This window comes from Rattus norvegicus, chromosome 8, assembly GCF_036323735.1.
Source record: "Rattus norvegicus strain BN/NHsdMcwi chromosome 8, GRCr8, whole genome shotgun sequence".
Taxonomy (NCBI): domain Eukaryota; kingdom Metazoa; phylum Chordata; class Mammalia; order Rodentia; family Muridae; genus Rattus; species Rattus norvegicus.
The window spans coordinates 92,654,645-92,669,779 of NC_086026.1; the positions used below are offsets into that span (position 1 = coordinate 92,654,645).

A 15,135-nucleotide genomic window follows, 5' to 3' on the forward strand; every position below is an offset into this window, starting at 1 on the left:
AATCACCAAGCGATTGTTCGGTGTACACACTGCTTCTGGTTCATCTGCTTCAGTGATTACAAACACAGTTAACTACCCTACTTCCATCACCTCCTGTTTGTGTAGAAACTACACTTAGAAAAGGCGAAAATTTAGGGTCTTCTCTGAACAAATATTCAGCCCTGGTCATGCACATGACGTTCTAGGCTTTAAAACACATGGGAGCTTTTCAAAGTCTTTATTCACTGGGGTATGTTTCTAGTTTTGTTTCTCTCCTAACTTTTGTGCCAGTACTGCCGTGGCTAATGGGTCTACTTTTGAATGCATCTTGGTGGGAACAGCAATTCTGTCTTGAGGACATTCCAAGGAGGAAAAAAAAAAAAAAAAGGCAAGTTCTCAAGTTAAGTCAAAACCCAGTTCTCTTGAGAACAAAATCCATAAGGCTTTTGTCTAGTCCTAGGAAAGCAGCCTGCATGTTTATGGTAAAGAGCTAGGAATGGTAAGTGGATGAATTAAAATACTCTTTGACTACAAATTCAGCAGGTTCCTCCACTTGGTTAATTTTGCTTTCTCACAAGGCTAGACCCTAAATTTAACACAGGTAAAAACTTGAGGATGTTTGACATTAAGACTATCTTTGAGACTTCTGCTTGGAAAATGGCATTTACTGTTTTTTAACCAACAGTAAACAATTCACAGCAGTGTTACTGTAGTATATTGTACCAGCACACTGACTCACAGTGTCACCTACTGCGATTTGGCTATGAGAAGACAGCTTGCTTACTGCTGTATATAAAATAGTAAATTTCAGACCCAAATACTAAGGTCAAGAATCAGATGAGACTGAGATAAGCTATTTGGAATCTGATAGTAAAACTCTCATGAAACAGCCGGGCTAGGTTACTCAGTCCTTAACTGTCGGCAAAGCCAAACTCCCATTTCCCAGGCTGAAGACCAGTACCGCCATCTCATCACACGTAGCCAGTCTAACTGGCCCAAAGGATAGTACAAGGTCGGCTTCTCCCTACAACGCTCCTCCCCATCGGTAACCAGCATATGGTAAATGTGCTAAGACCAGAACTGCAAGGTCCTGTAATTAAGCTTGGTCAGGAGTTTTGAGCTTTAGCTTTTAATCTCCCTGACCTTAAATACTGGGGAGAGCTAAACCATAAATTTGATGTTATACCCAGAAAAAACAGTTCAAAGTGATAGTTTGGAACTAATCTTGGCTGATTTTTTTTTAAAATTAGGTATATTTTAGAAAATGTACCTGAAAATCATTCCTTGTTTCAACTTAAAATTTTTTTACACAAAATCATCTAAATGCAGCATCTTCTGAAGAATGACTAGTTATAACATGGATTACCATCATGTTTGAATTTTTAAAGTCTTACATATAATTCTAATATTCTTCATCCTAAAATTGGAGATTTTTTAAAAACATACATTTACTTATTTACTTATTTATTTAGTATATGTCATACAGCTTTCTGCCTGCATGTATGCCTACATGCCAGAAGAGGGTATCGGATCTCAATGCAGATGGTTGTGACCCACCATGTGGTTGCTGGGAATTGAACTCAGAACCTCTGGAAGAGCAGACAATGCTCTTAACCTCTGAGCCACCTCTCCAGCCCCAAAACTGGAGATTTTTAGAGTTCATAAATATAAATGCCAGCCTAAACAGGTCTGTAGGGAAATAGTGAAAAAGTTTTTTTCTTTGTTGTTGTTTTAATTGTTGTCTTGAGATAGAGTCTCATAAAATCAAGACTGGCTTCGAGCTCTTGATCATTTGAGATTAAAACATGCACCACCATGCCAAGCTGTAAAACTGCATATTACAGATCCATATAGATGCCTTAACAAAGCTTCAGCTTTAAGTAAATGTTTGTTTCCTTGACATGCAGCCCTCATAAAACTATCATACTGCTTACTCTTCACCAGTGCGGTTAGGGTTAGGCTACACATGACCAATGAATCTGTCCTAAGTAGACACACAGAAAGGCGAGGGCATTTTTATTTTTAACCTTCAGTCACTCTGGAATTACATTAGGTTGCTTGAAATCTTTGATAATGATTTTAACATTTCACAAGTAAGACAGAAAAATGGAACCTCTAACAACCCAGAATTTACATAATGGCTTCTAGATCACAATTGCTCTGGTAAGCTGCCTGCTAAAGTGCATATCCAACTGCTTTCTGGCTCTCCAAAACCAATGAAAATAAACAGAAAAACAAAGAAATCATGAGGCTCTACAAAAATGGCTTAGAAAAACAAGTTTTCTATTTATTTAAAAATAAGTTTATAGGTACTACATTGCAGGGACAGGAATTCTTACACATACATTCTAGTCTGTATAAAAGGATTCCAAGAATTATGCATCAAAACTAACATAGAAAGTGTCCACGTAACAGTAAAGAAAGGTCCAATCAATATGTACAAAAAGAAAGGGCCTGCTACTGTGGTGCAAGACTGCCGTTTATGACATGATACTCCAGGTTTAGAGAAATAAAACAAGAACATCAATAAAGCTAAATAATTTTAAAAACTCTGTCACTTATTACATACAACAGATCTGCTTGTGTTTAACATTGCTTTCTGTACAAAATAAACATAATTTTAATTTGAAATGTGTCAGTTACAATATTAACCCTTTAGGTCTGTTGCTTTTTTAAAAATTGAGCTATGTTTAGACATCTAAATATCCCATGGTGGGATTTAGTAGTTTTCTTAATAACTTTTTAAGACCTGTTTCTTCTTGCTGTTTCAATATGGTCTAAAAATGTAACATTGTATCTTACTTTTTAATTTATTGTTGTGATAAATCAACACACACATCCTTGAAAGTAGTCAGCATGCGTGTGCATCTGTCTTGTAAGTGCATGTACTATAATACAATCCTGAACCTATCTTCTTAGTTCTTTAAATGTAGAAACTCATCCATATACTACTTTGTATTTGGTTTGTGCCATATAAGGTTAATTTCCTGATATTTTTATCTGCATTAAAAAAGTATTTCAAAACAGAGCTATTGAAACTAAAAAATATATTTATAGCTCAGATAATCTACTCAGTGTACTGTGTGTGGGTTCATCTCCAGAGCGCTCAAAGTGGTACTTATGGTCTTCTGACTCAATTTGACCTCTTCCTGGAGTACTGTACATAGTTCAAAAATGTCTTTTCATTTGGATCACTTTGATAAGTATAATTAAAAACAAAATAGTTTCTTAGTAAATGCATTAATTTTAAAGTCACCTAGAAATCATTTTTTTTTTATGGAAACAAAAGATGTACTTTAACATAAGACTACTTACTGCCTAATCAAGTTACTACTGTTAGCAATATCTTCTGGATAATATGGGAGAAATGCATTCCAAACAAAAGTAATCTTCCCCCTATTCACCTTTAAAATTCTAGGATAAACATTGATAATAGCCCTTTGGTAACTCAAGTATCTTGGTCCATTTAATCTACTCAAAATTAAACTTCAGGTGAACAAAATATTAAAGATCAGTTTGTTTTCTTTAGACAGATAGAAAGCTCAAATTACATTAGAGAGAAACTTATGGATAGCTATGATTATACAAAATGGAATGTCAAAATAAAACACTGTCAACTGAAACTAATTGTGTAAATGCTGCTAAAATATCATGCAGGGTTTAACTTTATTCCAATAAACCTGTGAAGGTTCTGTTAGTCTATGCTGCAGCTAAGAGACAGTTCTGTTGTTAATCATTATGTGGTGTGAGAATGCTCGCTGTTCACTGTCTTACATACTTAATCTCCAAGTGAAACTGTATCCAGTCAACCTGTGTGTCCGATGTGTCCTAAGCACCTGACAATGTCCACAGCTATCTAATTAGAGTAAGACGACTGTTAGTAACTCACCAACCTTCAGTTGTAGTGAGACAATGCAAAACAACACTGGAAATAAGGCCCTTAATTTTCAGTTTATACTTATGTGCAGAAGACAAAGAGTGCTCTAGACAATACTTTAAGATGCTACATTTCTACTTCCAAAGGCTGGTAGACTGCAATTAGACTGAGTCTTTAAACTACTCCTGTGACAACACTGAAACTTCTGTTAAACTTGGGCTTTGTGAAGCCAGGATAGCATAAGAGAACAGTATGGTTGAATATTAGAAATATATATAAACTGAGTTTTTCTTTTTGGTATTGCTGCTGTTGTAGCCCTAGTCCTGAACGTGGTTTGCAGCTAAAGGTAACTTTGAACTCTTGATGTTTTCTGTCTCCACTTCCCAAATGCTGGGATTTCAGCCATGGACCACTGAACGCAGCCTGAAAACTGGTATCTATGTTCCATGTACATAGTAAATTTCCTTTCTGAAAGTTTCAGTAAACTTGAGATTTTTCTTATTGCTTACCTAAGACAAGCGCTAACAATTCCTTCTGGCCTATAAGCAGTATATAGGATGTTACTGCCTCAAAGAGGAGACTTTTCCAAGCAGTAAAAACAAACCAAAACATGATGACTTAAAGTTCATAATTTATCTTCTGCAATGTACAGAAGCTAAATTATAAAAATAAAAAAATCTGTATCTGGTATTAATATATCTTAAGTTTTCAGTTACAAATAATACAATCCAAGTCATTTTGCCTTACCAAGAAACCAGTGTCTAAAAATGTCCAAATACGGTCACTGAGTATGCAGTGTCTTTAAAACAGAAATGTTCTATTTCCTTGTTTTAAGACAGATGGAAATACTTATTTCCCTGCTCAGAGGTTGGAGCTCCCTGTGCACCGTTCTAGAGGTCCTCCACACTAAGACTGTGCACACTTCCTTATACGGAACACACCTTATAGCTACTTTTATTTATAAAAATGGAGTTTAGTCTAATCTTCTAATACAATGCAGATAACATCAGGAAATTACATTTCTCAAATAGATTCCCTTCAAAAGCAACTAATTACTTTAATGACTTAAATCTCCAATGTACACACTATCATTTTCAGTAATGGTGACATTGACTCATTTTTCTATATAACACATCATCCATTTCTGCATTAAGAGTTAACTACTTAATTTTAATTATATAGTTCAATATATTTGTTAGAAAAAAATAAATGTACAAAAAAAACTAAAAAAATTTGAAATTATTTTTTAACTGTAAAATCACAGCAATCCAGTCAAGGTCTGGAAAATGGTTCACTTAGTTTCACTGGAGGGTTTCTGTACAAATTTCATTACAAATGATCTAAAAAGCCGAAATGCATCACTTTTCATTCTTCTTCAAGACAGTTAAATGACAGTTTAACATTAATCCTTATTGGAAACAAGGAAATAATTATAATCTAATTACATATTTTGCCAAGGTTCAATTAAAGACTTTATTCTCTATATCAGGGTCATGCTGATATATATTTTCCCCATTCTTCCTTTTTAAAAATGCAGTATCTGAAAGATTTGGTTACATTTTTGAACCACATCAGTCCTCAGAAAATACTACATTCTTAAAACTTAAAAAAAAAAAAGTAATTTAAACAATAGAAATGGCATTTGTTGGTTCTCAAGATATAAAATAACTAATGTACCATAAACAAATAAATAACTGCTTTCCTTTTTCCATAGCAGTACATATAGTAATACATTCTCCTAAGTCATATAGTTATCATTTACAATAGACAACTTAATTTTACTAATGATGCAAAAAATAATAGAATACAAGGCACAATCATTAAATGAGTTTCTCTTTAGAGTGTATATTGAGATACCAGCTTGATAAGGACACCGTAAAAAGTGCAGAAAAACACAATGTGCAATGAGACCACTGTATAAAACATGATTGCATAAAAAGTGATTTGGCCTATTTAACTTTTAATAATTGAAAATAACCAATCTTTTCCTTAAAATTAAACTATAAAGTATGACATTTTAAAATTATTTTTATTCTACTAACTATCTAAAAAATCCTGAAAAAAGAATTTATACCTGGGTAATAGTACTTAAGAATGCGTTTGTATATATATATATATTCAATCACACCCATTTATCAATATACACACGCACACAGACATGGTTCTTTGTAAGTCATTTTAGCCTATTGGATATGTCTGAAGTTTAAAAATGACATTAATCCAGATCACGTAAACATCAAATTCCATACATTTTTCCTGTATTTTCCTTGAATCCTTTAACTACTTAAACATTTTCTCTAAGATATCTCTGTCAAAGGACCCACCAGTGCATTATTTTCCTACTATTAGTACCAAAAAAAAGATACAACTCAGCATAATTTTGTAATAACTTGCTCTTTAGAATATATAGCTTTTCCAGTATTGAAAAGTGTATGCTGTCCTGACAGTCAAAAACAGGCTTTCCACTGCACTGATTCTCAGTCTTTGGCACAATAAACAGAGATAGAGTGACTGATATAAGAATCAAGGTCTGAAAAATTAGACAGTCAAATGTTTTCCAATGTGGATATGTTTCTTTTGCATCAATACATTTTCTCCTAAGTTTGGCAGAAATGGAGTAAAACAAATGCTTCCTCTAGATACTCTGTATTGACACCCTACAACTCACAACACTTTTCAGGATAACAAATGGTGGGAACTGGAAAGTTATCTTTAGAGGAAGCCATTCTTAATGTACTGCTACTCTTTGTAACATTTCTTTTCCTAGGGGCATGACTTCTGTTATCAGTAAAAATGTACCTCACTTGGTCAAAAATAACTCAATTTAACAGGAAACATTCTTTACCTCTAGAAATAGTATGTTTCTTAATAGTGTAGCAGAGCGGTCTCTTCCATAAATAAACCAGGAATTTATAACAGGTCCTCAATTTCAAACAGTGAATGAAATGAATGTGGAAACAAATAACCTACTAAGGGCAATAAATAGCAAACATTTGAAATATATATGTATATAGACTTTTTCATTCAAAGATGTAAATTATCTTCTAAATGGTTTTTTTTCTCCTTTTTCCCAAGTCAAATTGTAACATTCCCTAATCCATCATAGCAGCAAGGAAGCAGAAATCTTAGCTCTACGTACTCCTTAACTGTACCTGCTTTATAGATTTTTTAAAATACAGTATTTTGCTTCAAGTTACCAACCAATTAAATTAGCCTTTGCTTTTTCAGTCAACTTTCGGACTCGTCCTCTACTAGAAGTTCCAAATGTCAAAGAGGTGTCCTCGAACAACAGCTGTCTCTGTTCTTCCTCTGAATCATCCTCATTGTAGAAAGCTGTCCTTCGACCTTGGTTTCTAGTTCTCATGTGAGGTTCAGAGCCCTTGAGTTCTTCAAACTCTTCTTCCTCATCTATAGGATCATCCGCTTTTTTCCGGTTACTTCTCCTTAATATTTTAACATTTGTAGGAACTATGAGTTCTGAATCTAGGTTTTGAGTTTTCATCTTCCTTTTGGGTTTTCTGCCTCCGCGACTCTTTTTCTGTAACAAATCCTCCTTAACGACATTAGTTTCAGAAAGAAAGCTGCATGTTGAAGAAGGAACCACATCCCCCCTGATGGGATGCATGTTATTTTGCTCAGAGTTTTCTTGCTTTGTAGTACACTGCAGGTTCTTGGGCTTTCTACCTCTTTTCTTGTGTGTAACTTCACCACTACTGGTGTTAACTTCTACCTTAGGCTTCCTCCCAGGTCCTCTCTTGACAAGTTTTGATGGTTGTCCTCCATGGCCATTTACTTGAATTGTTCCTGGTATAAGAACATTGTTCTTACAATCTCCTAAAAGAGAAAAACAGCACGCTTAAGATATAACGGGCTTTTGTTGTTTAGTCCTCCAGTTAGTTGGTAAGAGCATAATTCTATCTAATGCTATGATCATAATAATGGTAATAATAATCTACTAAAATGAGAGAGAAAATTGATAAATTTCTGTCACTACTTACACATTCTTTTTAATTAAAAAACTATTTACTTATTATGTGTACACTTGGATGATGATGAGGGAGTTCTCTCCTAGTCTAACATGGGTTCTCAGGATAGGAATGAGGTTGCCAGAATTGTAAGCACAAAGTTACCTGTTATCTTACTGGCCCCTGGCAAAAGATTCTTAATGAAAACAGAAAGGGACATGTAAGTACAAATAGAAGGCCTAAGTTAATGCTGTCTCTCTACTACCCACATTACCTATTCTGATGTGTCTGTAGCTTAGGATCACGTGAAATGATCATATCCATTTGCAGTTTACTACAACAAAGTACTTTACTGTTCAAATCACTAAACACAGGGCATTTCAGTATCACTACTTTAAAGGAATTAAGTCATGGAAAAATATTCTTGTCATACTAAGTTTATGACTTTTTAATCCAGTCTTCTCATTAATGAATAAACACAGAAACTGTCATCTCTTGCTTTCAGTCATTTGGTAAGTGAGAAAGATTCAGAAAGTAAAGAATGGAGAAATTTCATCTGTGAATGTGACAATAACTTCTATCTAAAAGAGGAGTCTGGAGCCTAAAAGAAGCTTATCGCCATACGATCTCCTTATGTTCTCTGGACATGCAAAGAATCTTCCTTCTTAATTACTCTATACAAGATAATTAGGAGTATTATCTGCTGCTGCATCAAGTTACTCTCCACAAAACCTGGACGGTTTGACACTCCTCACCTAGTCTTATCTACAAATTATAAGCACCATATGATACCTGGTTACAAACTGTTTTCTCAGATTGTTTAAGGAGGTTAAGGAAAAACAAAACACAACTACTGGCTGGAAAAGTGGACCAGTCAGCTACATGCTTGCTATGTGTGCAAGCACCACACTTAGGCTTGGCCATCCAGAAACCAGAAAAGGCCAAGCACTGTGATACATACATGTAAATCTAACTGCTGAGAAAACAGCCAGGAGGACCCTGGAGCTCAATGGTCAACCTACCTCACCAAGTGGGCAAGTCTAGGTGTAGAGGCCCTGCTTCAAAATACAAGGTGAGTGATTAAGACAGACAGTTTGACACATACATTAACTGCTAACCTCCATATGCATACACTTGTGTGCACACCTACACACACAATCACATATACTGTTCACATTAAAATAAAACAACTGCACAGGAAGTTTTTACATGCTAGTCAAATAGTCTATTGCTTTAGGTAATTAAATGGCACAGGATAATCTGTAACCATTCAATATTGGCACGAGTATATCAATGCTGTCAGATGGACTACTATTGTCTGGATCAAAAATCATACTGTTAACAAAATCCATCCTAAAATTCCAAGAAATCCCAAAAGTCAGAGCAAAGTGAGGAAGGGGGGCGGGGGAGGGGTTCCCAAACTGTGAGGTTAGGGAATGGTGGAGAATGCATAAAGTAACAAAGGATTTTCTACCAAGCAAACTACCTTAGTCTGCGGGTCCTTTTGCTTTACATGAAGATGCTGATAAAAGTACTACACTAAGACACAAGCAGAGGAACTGGATCACACTGCTCCATTACACACACATTATCACACATTTTTTGAGATACTATGAAAAGATCTGAGATTCAATTTATGGGCATATTAGAAACAAAGAAATATCATGCTAAACACCCCCTGGCAAATATCACAGAAGAAAATTTCCCAAACCTACAAGAGATACAGAATAAGGACAGAGTAGTGAAAGGTCAAGTCATTTATGAAGGCAGGTTCATCAAAATAATTCCTAATTATTCAACTGATATGTTTAAAGCTAGAGGACCCAAGTTTTAAAAGCTCTAAACTGTCAATTTGGATAATAATGTGTAGTACTAAACCTAATAATTGAAAGAGAAATCAAAACTTTTCAGGATAAAAACATAAAAGGAATTTACGAGCACTAAGCCAGCACTACAGATAGTGGAAAGAGTATGTAAAAATGAAGAGAGAGATTAACACACCCAAGGAGCCACAGAAGAGTTAATCAAAAAAGTCCAAGAAAACACCAAAAACAAAAACACAACAAAATGATAATAATACAGACAAAATTTTGAATTTTAACTCTGAATATCAACAGACTCAACTCCCATTAAAAAAATGCAGACTGGCAGACTGGGTTACAAAGTAGGTTCCGTTTTAGTGCAAAGGGATAGAGAAAGGGCTTCCAGGCAAGTATAATTAGGAAACAGCACTTAGTATTCCAATACCTGACAAAATGCAGCCCCATCTAAAACTATTCAGAAAAGGTAAGAAAAACCTTAGACGGAACAGAACACAAGCCATATTAAAAGAAAAGGTGAGAAAATACTGGAATTAAATGTCTAGGTAAAGATAGGAGGACTGCGGAGAGGTTGGGGTTGGGTTAGTCCAAACTAAGGATCTATGGGGAAAAACAAACAAACAAACAAACAAAAAAACAACATAGGAGAACCCACTACTTTGTAAGCTAACTTTAAGATTGTACTTAAAAAAGAAGAATTTGAATAGAACCACCCTGAATGGATGGCTACCACCCAGAAGATGTGGATTACTAAAAATCTCGGTGTTGGGCTCAGGATAAGTCTTTTTAAGTTATTGGTAAAAGAGGCCCAGGAAGCACCCAAAATAATACAAGCTATTTCCCAATGGTTTTGATTACCATCCTAAATAGATGGCAAGACCCTACTGATGAAAACATTCCTCACTTTGGAAATGAAATGTCAATTGATCCCCCAAACTCTCTACCTGTTGCCTACTCTTACACAATGCCAGAAGGTGTGACGCAGCCTGCAGGAGAAGAAAACTGTCTTATCAAGAGCTGGAGCCTATATGCACAATACCAACCTGTCAGGCGACACGTGTCCACTGTTGCAATAATGGTGTGCTGTTTATGAGTAACCAATCATTTCTACCTTGAGGCCCACTTAAAAGGAGAAATTTCATGCTACTATAAACCTAGTCAAAAAGCCCATGACTTAGGTAGACTATATAGCCTGAGAGGGTGAATAGGTTACTGGTGTTCTGTTTTGCTAAATGGTCATACTGTCAAATTATGGACGAATTTTAATCCAGCAACATGGCTATTCTTATCCTATCTAAACACGACCTAGTCTGTGTGATCCAATTAGAATGGAAACATGCCCTTAGTACACACCCTTAATTCCTCTGGCTGGAATCCTTTAGTACATACCTTTAATCCCAAACAATGATATCTAATTGAGGGGCAGACAAAGTAATGAACCAGACAAAGGCTTGACAGAACTGGTCAGATATGCCCAACTCACAGGTGAAAAACTATTTAAGAACAGTATAGGGACAGAGTCAGTTCAGTCAGTTTCTATTTAGTCAGTGGAGTGGAGTTGAGTTCATTTTATACAGTTCAGTGCAGATCAGCAGAGGCAGCTGAAGCTAGAGAATAAGTAGCCAGAGAATTAGAACAAATTGCCAGAGTTAGTTTGAGACCAAGCAGAGCAATTCAGGAGAAGCCAAGAGAAGACAAATTGAATTAGCATGTAAAGGAGTTTAAGCTAGATAGCTGAGTTGACCAGCCAGATGGAGTTCAGAAAGAACTAGAAAGGGTGAGCTTTTTCAGCAGTGTGCCTCAGAGGTGCCAATTATAGCAGATAGATAACAGTTACTTGTACAGTGTGCATGCTCATGGTATGTACAAGTGCTTTGGCACTCATGTGGGGGTCAGAGAACAAGTCTGCAGAGTCAGTTCTCCTGTCAGTTTATGGGATCCAACTAAGGTTGAATGGCCCATGTGCAAACAAGTACCTCTATCAGTTGAACCATCTCAATACCCAAGAATTGAGTTCTTTATCCCAACTGTACAAGGAGACACTATATGCATAATACAGGGTTAATACAGGGGTATTCACTAACTTGTTCCCACAGATAGTCAGATATTAGCCTCCAGCTATCAGTAATTTCTTCTGGCCAGCGCATCCATGAGTTACTAAATTCATCAGTACATACTGTAACTTTTAAATTAACATCCCCAAAAGGAAAAAGGCTAACTCCTATAAAAACATTAACTGTAAGAAGGACTTACTACCGCTGAAAGAATGACAAGTGACATTTTCACTTTCACCTGAAACCTGTGATGGACCAGTCCCAGTCTCTGCGCTGGACAGCGGCGGCACAGCACCCAGGTATCAGGAAGAAGCCAGCTTACCTTGATCCACAACTGCTGAAGACTTCGGAAGTGGAGATGCTTTTGTGAATACGGAAGACTTCATCTTCCGTTTGACAGGCTTTTCCTTTTCCATGTTTTCTTTTGCAGAGTTATTCTTCGTACCATGGCTGAAGGTGAGCTGATCAGGGCTTGAAAGAGTACTCAAGGCTTTGGAATGTTTCACAGAATTCTCTAGTACTAAAACACAAATGAAGAAAGATTAGAAACTGAGACTTGTTAGGCAAAACGTTGCTACTAACTCAAACTGCTTCAGTTAGCCAAGAAGATATAAACTGAGTGATACTTAAAGTTTCCTCACAAAATCTTTCTTTTCTATAGTACTAGGCTGTAACCCAAGGCTGCATCCGTACTTGAGAAGCCCAGGAATCTACTTTCTAGTAAGAGACGGCTATAAAAAATGTTAACAGGGGCTGGAGAGATGGCTCAGCGGTTAAGAGCATTGACTGTTCTTCCGGAGGTCCTGAGTTCAAATCCCAGCAACCACATGGTGGCTCACAAAAAATGTTAACAAGTCCAGCCCAACTAGAAGCTTTCTTTTCAGTTCAGGATTATGAAGGCAAGTGTGGTCAAACTGTTAGTGTCAGGTTTAAATTTAGGCAATCTATATCAGTTTTTCTGTGCTCTATAAAAATATATTCCTTAGTCTCAACTATCTTTCTCTCACTTCATATTAATTTTTTCAAAGAAGGAAAAATAGTAAAGACAACAAAACCAACGGAAAATCAAAAGCTCTTTTGAAAAAATTACACCTTGATATATAAACTGTGATTAAGTCTTACTTGTTTTCCCTGGCATGGCAGATGTATTAGTTTTTGAAACAAAAGCTTTTGTGGCTGCTGATGTAGAGGGCTGCTCCGTGACAACTGGATCTACAGCTATGCGGTTGCTCCTAGTTCGAACGACAGAACTGGACTCTGGTTTACCATTCATTTGAGCAGCACTGTGCCTTGGAAGTACTGATCTTGTAGGTATGGAGAATGGAGAGGTAGATATTTCTGACTTTAGCTGGGGTTTTAAGATCCTTTTTTTCCTTTCAGGGCTGAAAGTAAGATAAGATCACACTGTTAATCATTCTTAACACTTTTCCACATATATGTTAAAAGTTCTGTAATACTGCTGAATTCAACATTTGTACTATTATGATGTATGTTAAAATATGAGATTTGTAGTGGATTTCATATGGTTGTGAGCCTTTGAAAAGTGAATATTTAGTGAAGGACCATTGCAAATGCTACAGTTATATGACAGAAAGCATGATGCCATCACTAGCCTAAAAATGCTGTTTCACCGTATAGATTTAGCAGTTTGAATTTAAGCACTTACACTAGTAAAGCTTTAGTTTAAAAGATTAAAAATCCTCCACATCATAGGAACTTGCATGTCAAATATATCATTCTGCAATATAGGGAATAGTAAAGGAAGCATTAAAAACCACCAAGTTCTCCCATTTAGATGACAAAGTTATAGACTAGCAGTCATTGAAAAGGAAGTAAGCACCTTGACGCAGCGCTGCTGGAAAGGGAGCTGCTTCTGTTTCGTCTCTTCCTCCTTTTGGTTATGGTGTTTCTCTTATGAAAACGAAGAGCAGATTTATAATCTGACAAAACAGAACTAATATGTTCTTCAAAGAAAGCAGATAGGCGTAAACTCATGCTGTAAATCTATAGAGAAAAAATATCCACAAAATGGGTTAAAAATTCTTCAAAGAAAATGCCTACTTAGTAAATACTATAATTTAAATATTCTTCTAGTAAAATTCTCTTGAATTTATAAAAACTGTTGCTTGTATTTTTTTTTTCAGATTCTTGTGATGGAAAATAAAGCAATTTTACAGTAGAAAGCAACAAGTCACCATCAATACCAATAACATGATAGCCCATTAATTTTGCTCAAAGTTTAAAGTAAAAACATTTAGAGACTTGACATTTAACAAAATAAAACAATGATGATATACCCTTGATCTTTTGCTTGGTGTATATGCTTTAGAATTACTAAAAATGAGCCTGACATCTTTACATAACTCCATGGGTGACTCATAATTCCCAGCCTCTAAAGTTTCTCTGACAGTAGCAAAGTCCATTGGCGTATCAATGATGTCTCTGTAGTCCTAGGAGAGAAGGAAGAAACAAACAGTATTATTATTACTACCAAAGCACCATTTTACAGTACAGGGATTAACAGGATTTTTATGACAAGTTACAGAACTATTAATCATCATTTGTAAAAACAAAACAACAGTAAAAACTTCAGCCTACCTATAAATATAAATCTAAAAAATGTCAACTTATTGAACATTATAAAGTAAAGAAATACAATCAAAGTGGGGCTGCAGAGATGGCTCAGTAGATAAGAGCACTTTCTGTTTTTACAGAGGACCCATCAATGTTTTGAATTATGCAAGCAACAGGCAAACCTGTGGTACACAGACATACATACATGCAGTCAGAACACTAAACATAAGACAAAAGTATATCTAAAACTCCTCAAAAGATCCCATCCATATAGCGTCTGAAGCCACAGTAATTTCACATCTCAAGATTTAACAAATTAGGTATTCTGTCACAAAACGATAATAGTAAATATAATAGATGTCAAAAGGCCTGTGCTGGAAATGAACTGGATAAAAAGTAAGACGAGACGGAACAAAGCAGAGGTGAGACAACAGCTACTGGTCACTCACTGGACGATGAGCAACAACACTGACTGCGCCTTTCCGTTATTTCACTCCTTTTTCTTTTCTTTTGCTTTTACTCGTCCTCTTCTATACTGAGAAGTGGAAATCCCAGTTTGATCTATCTTGGAGTTTTTGTGTTAATAATTTCCATTTTGATTCCACTATGGTTAGAAATACTTCATAACTCAATAAATATTAATTTTTACTTTTTTTTTTCTTTTCTTTTTTTTGGAGCTGGGGACCGAACCCAGGGCCTTGCGCTTCCTAGGCAAGTGCTCTACCACTGAGCTAAATCCCCAGCCCTAATTTTTACTTTTTTTAAACCCAATTTGGATTTTAGTTTTTAATTTTTCTAATCTTTTCATGTGCTGTATGAAGAAGCTTTATAATTTCACTTCCTATACCACAATAGTATAAATTTAG

General features: G+C 35.7%; 1 protein-coding gene across 6 annotated transcripts in view; it reads right to left on the reverse strand.

The window, feature by feature from the left end:
* Positions 1-2,245: 2,245 nt before the first annotated feature.
* Positions 2,246-15,135, reverse strand: part of Phip (pleckstrin homology domain interacting protein) — a 114,209-nt gene continuing 101,319 nt past the window's right edge. For 5 of the 6 annotated variants that reach the window (XM_039082539.2, NM_001427740.1, XM_063265554.1 and 2 more), the window contains 5 exon segments: positions 13,993-14,145; positions 13,536-13,699; positions 12,818-13,077; positions 12,018-12,215; positions 2,246-7,690 (listed from right to left, as the gene is read on the reverse strand). In XM_039082539.2, coding sequence (XP_038938467.2) covers positions 7,050-7,690; positions 12,018-12,215; positions 12,818-13,077; positions 13,536-13,699; positions 13,993-14,145 — 1,416 coding nt within the window. In that variant the 3' untranslated portion in view covers positions 2,246-7,049. 6 annotated transcript variants of the gene reach the window in all.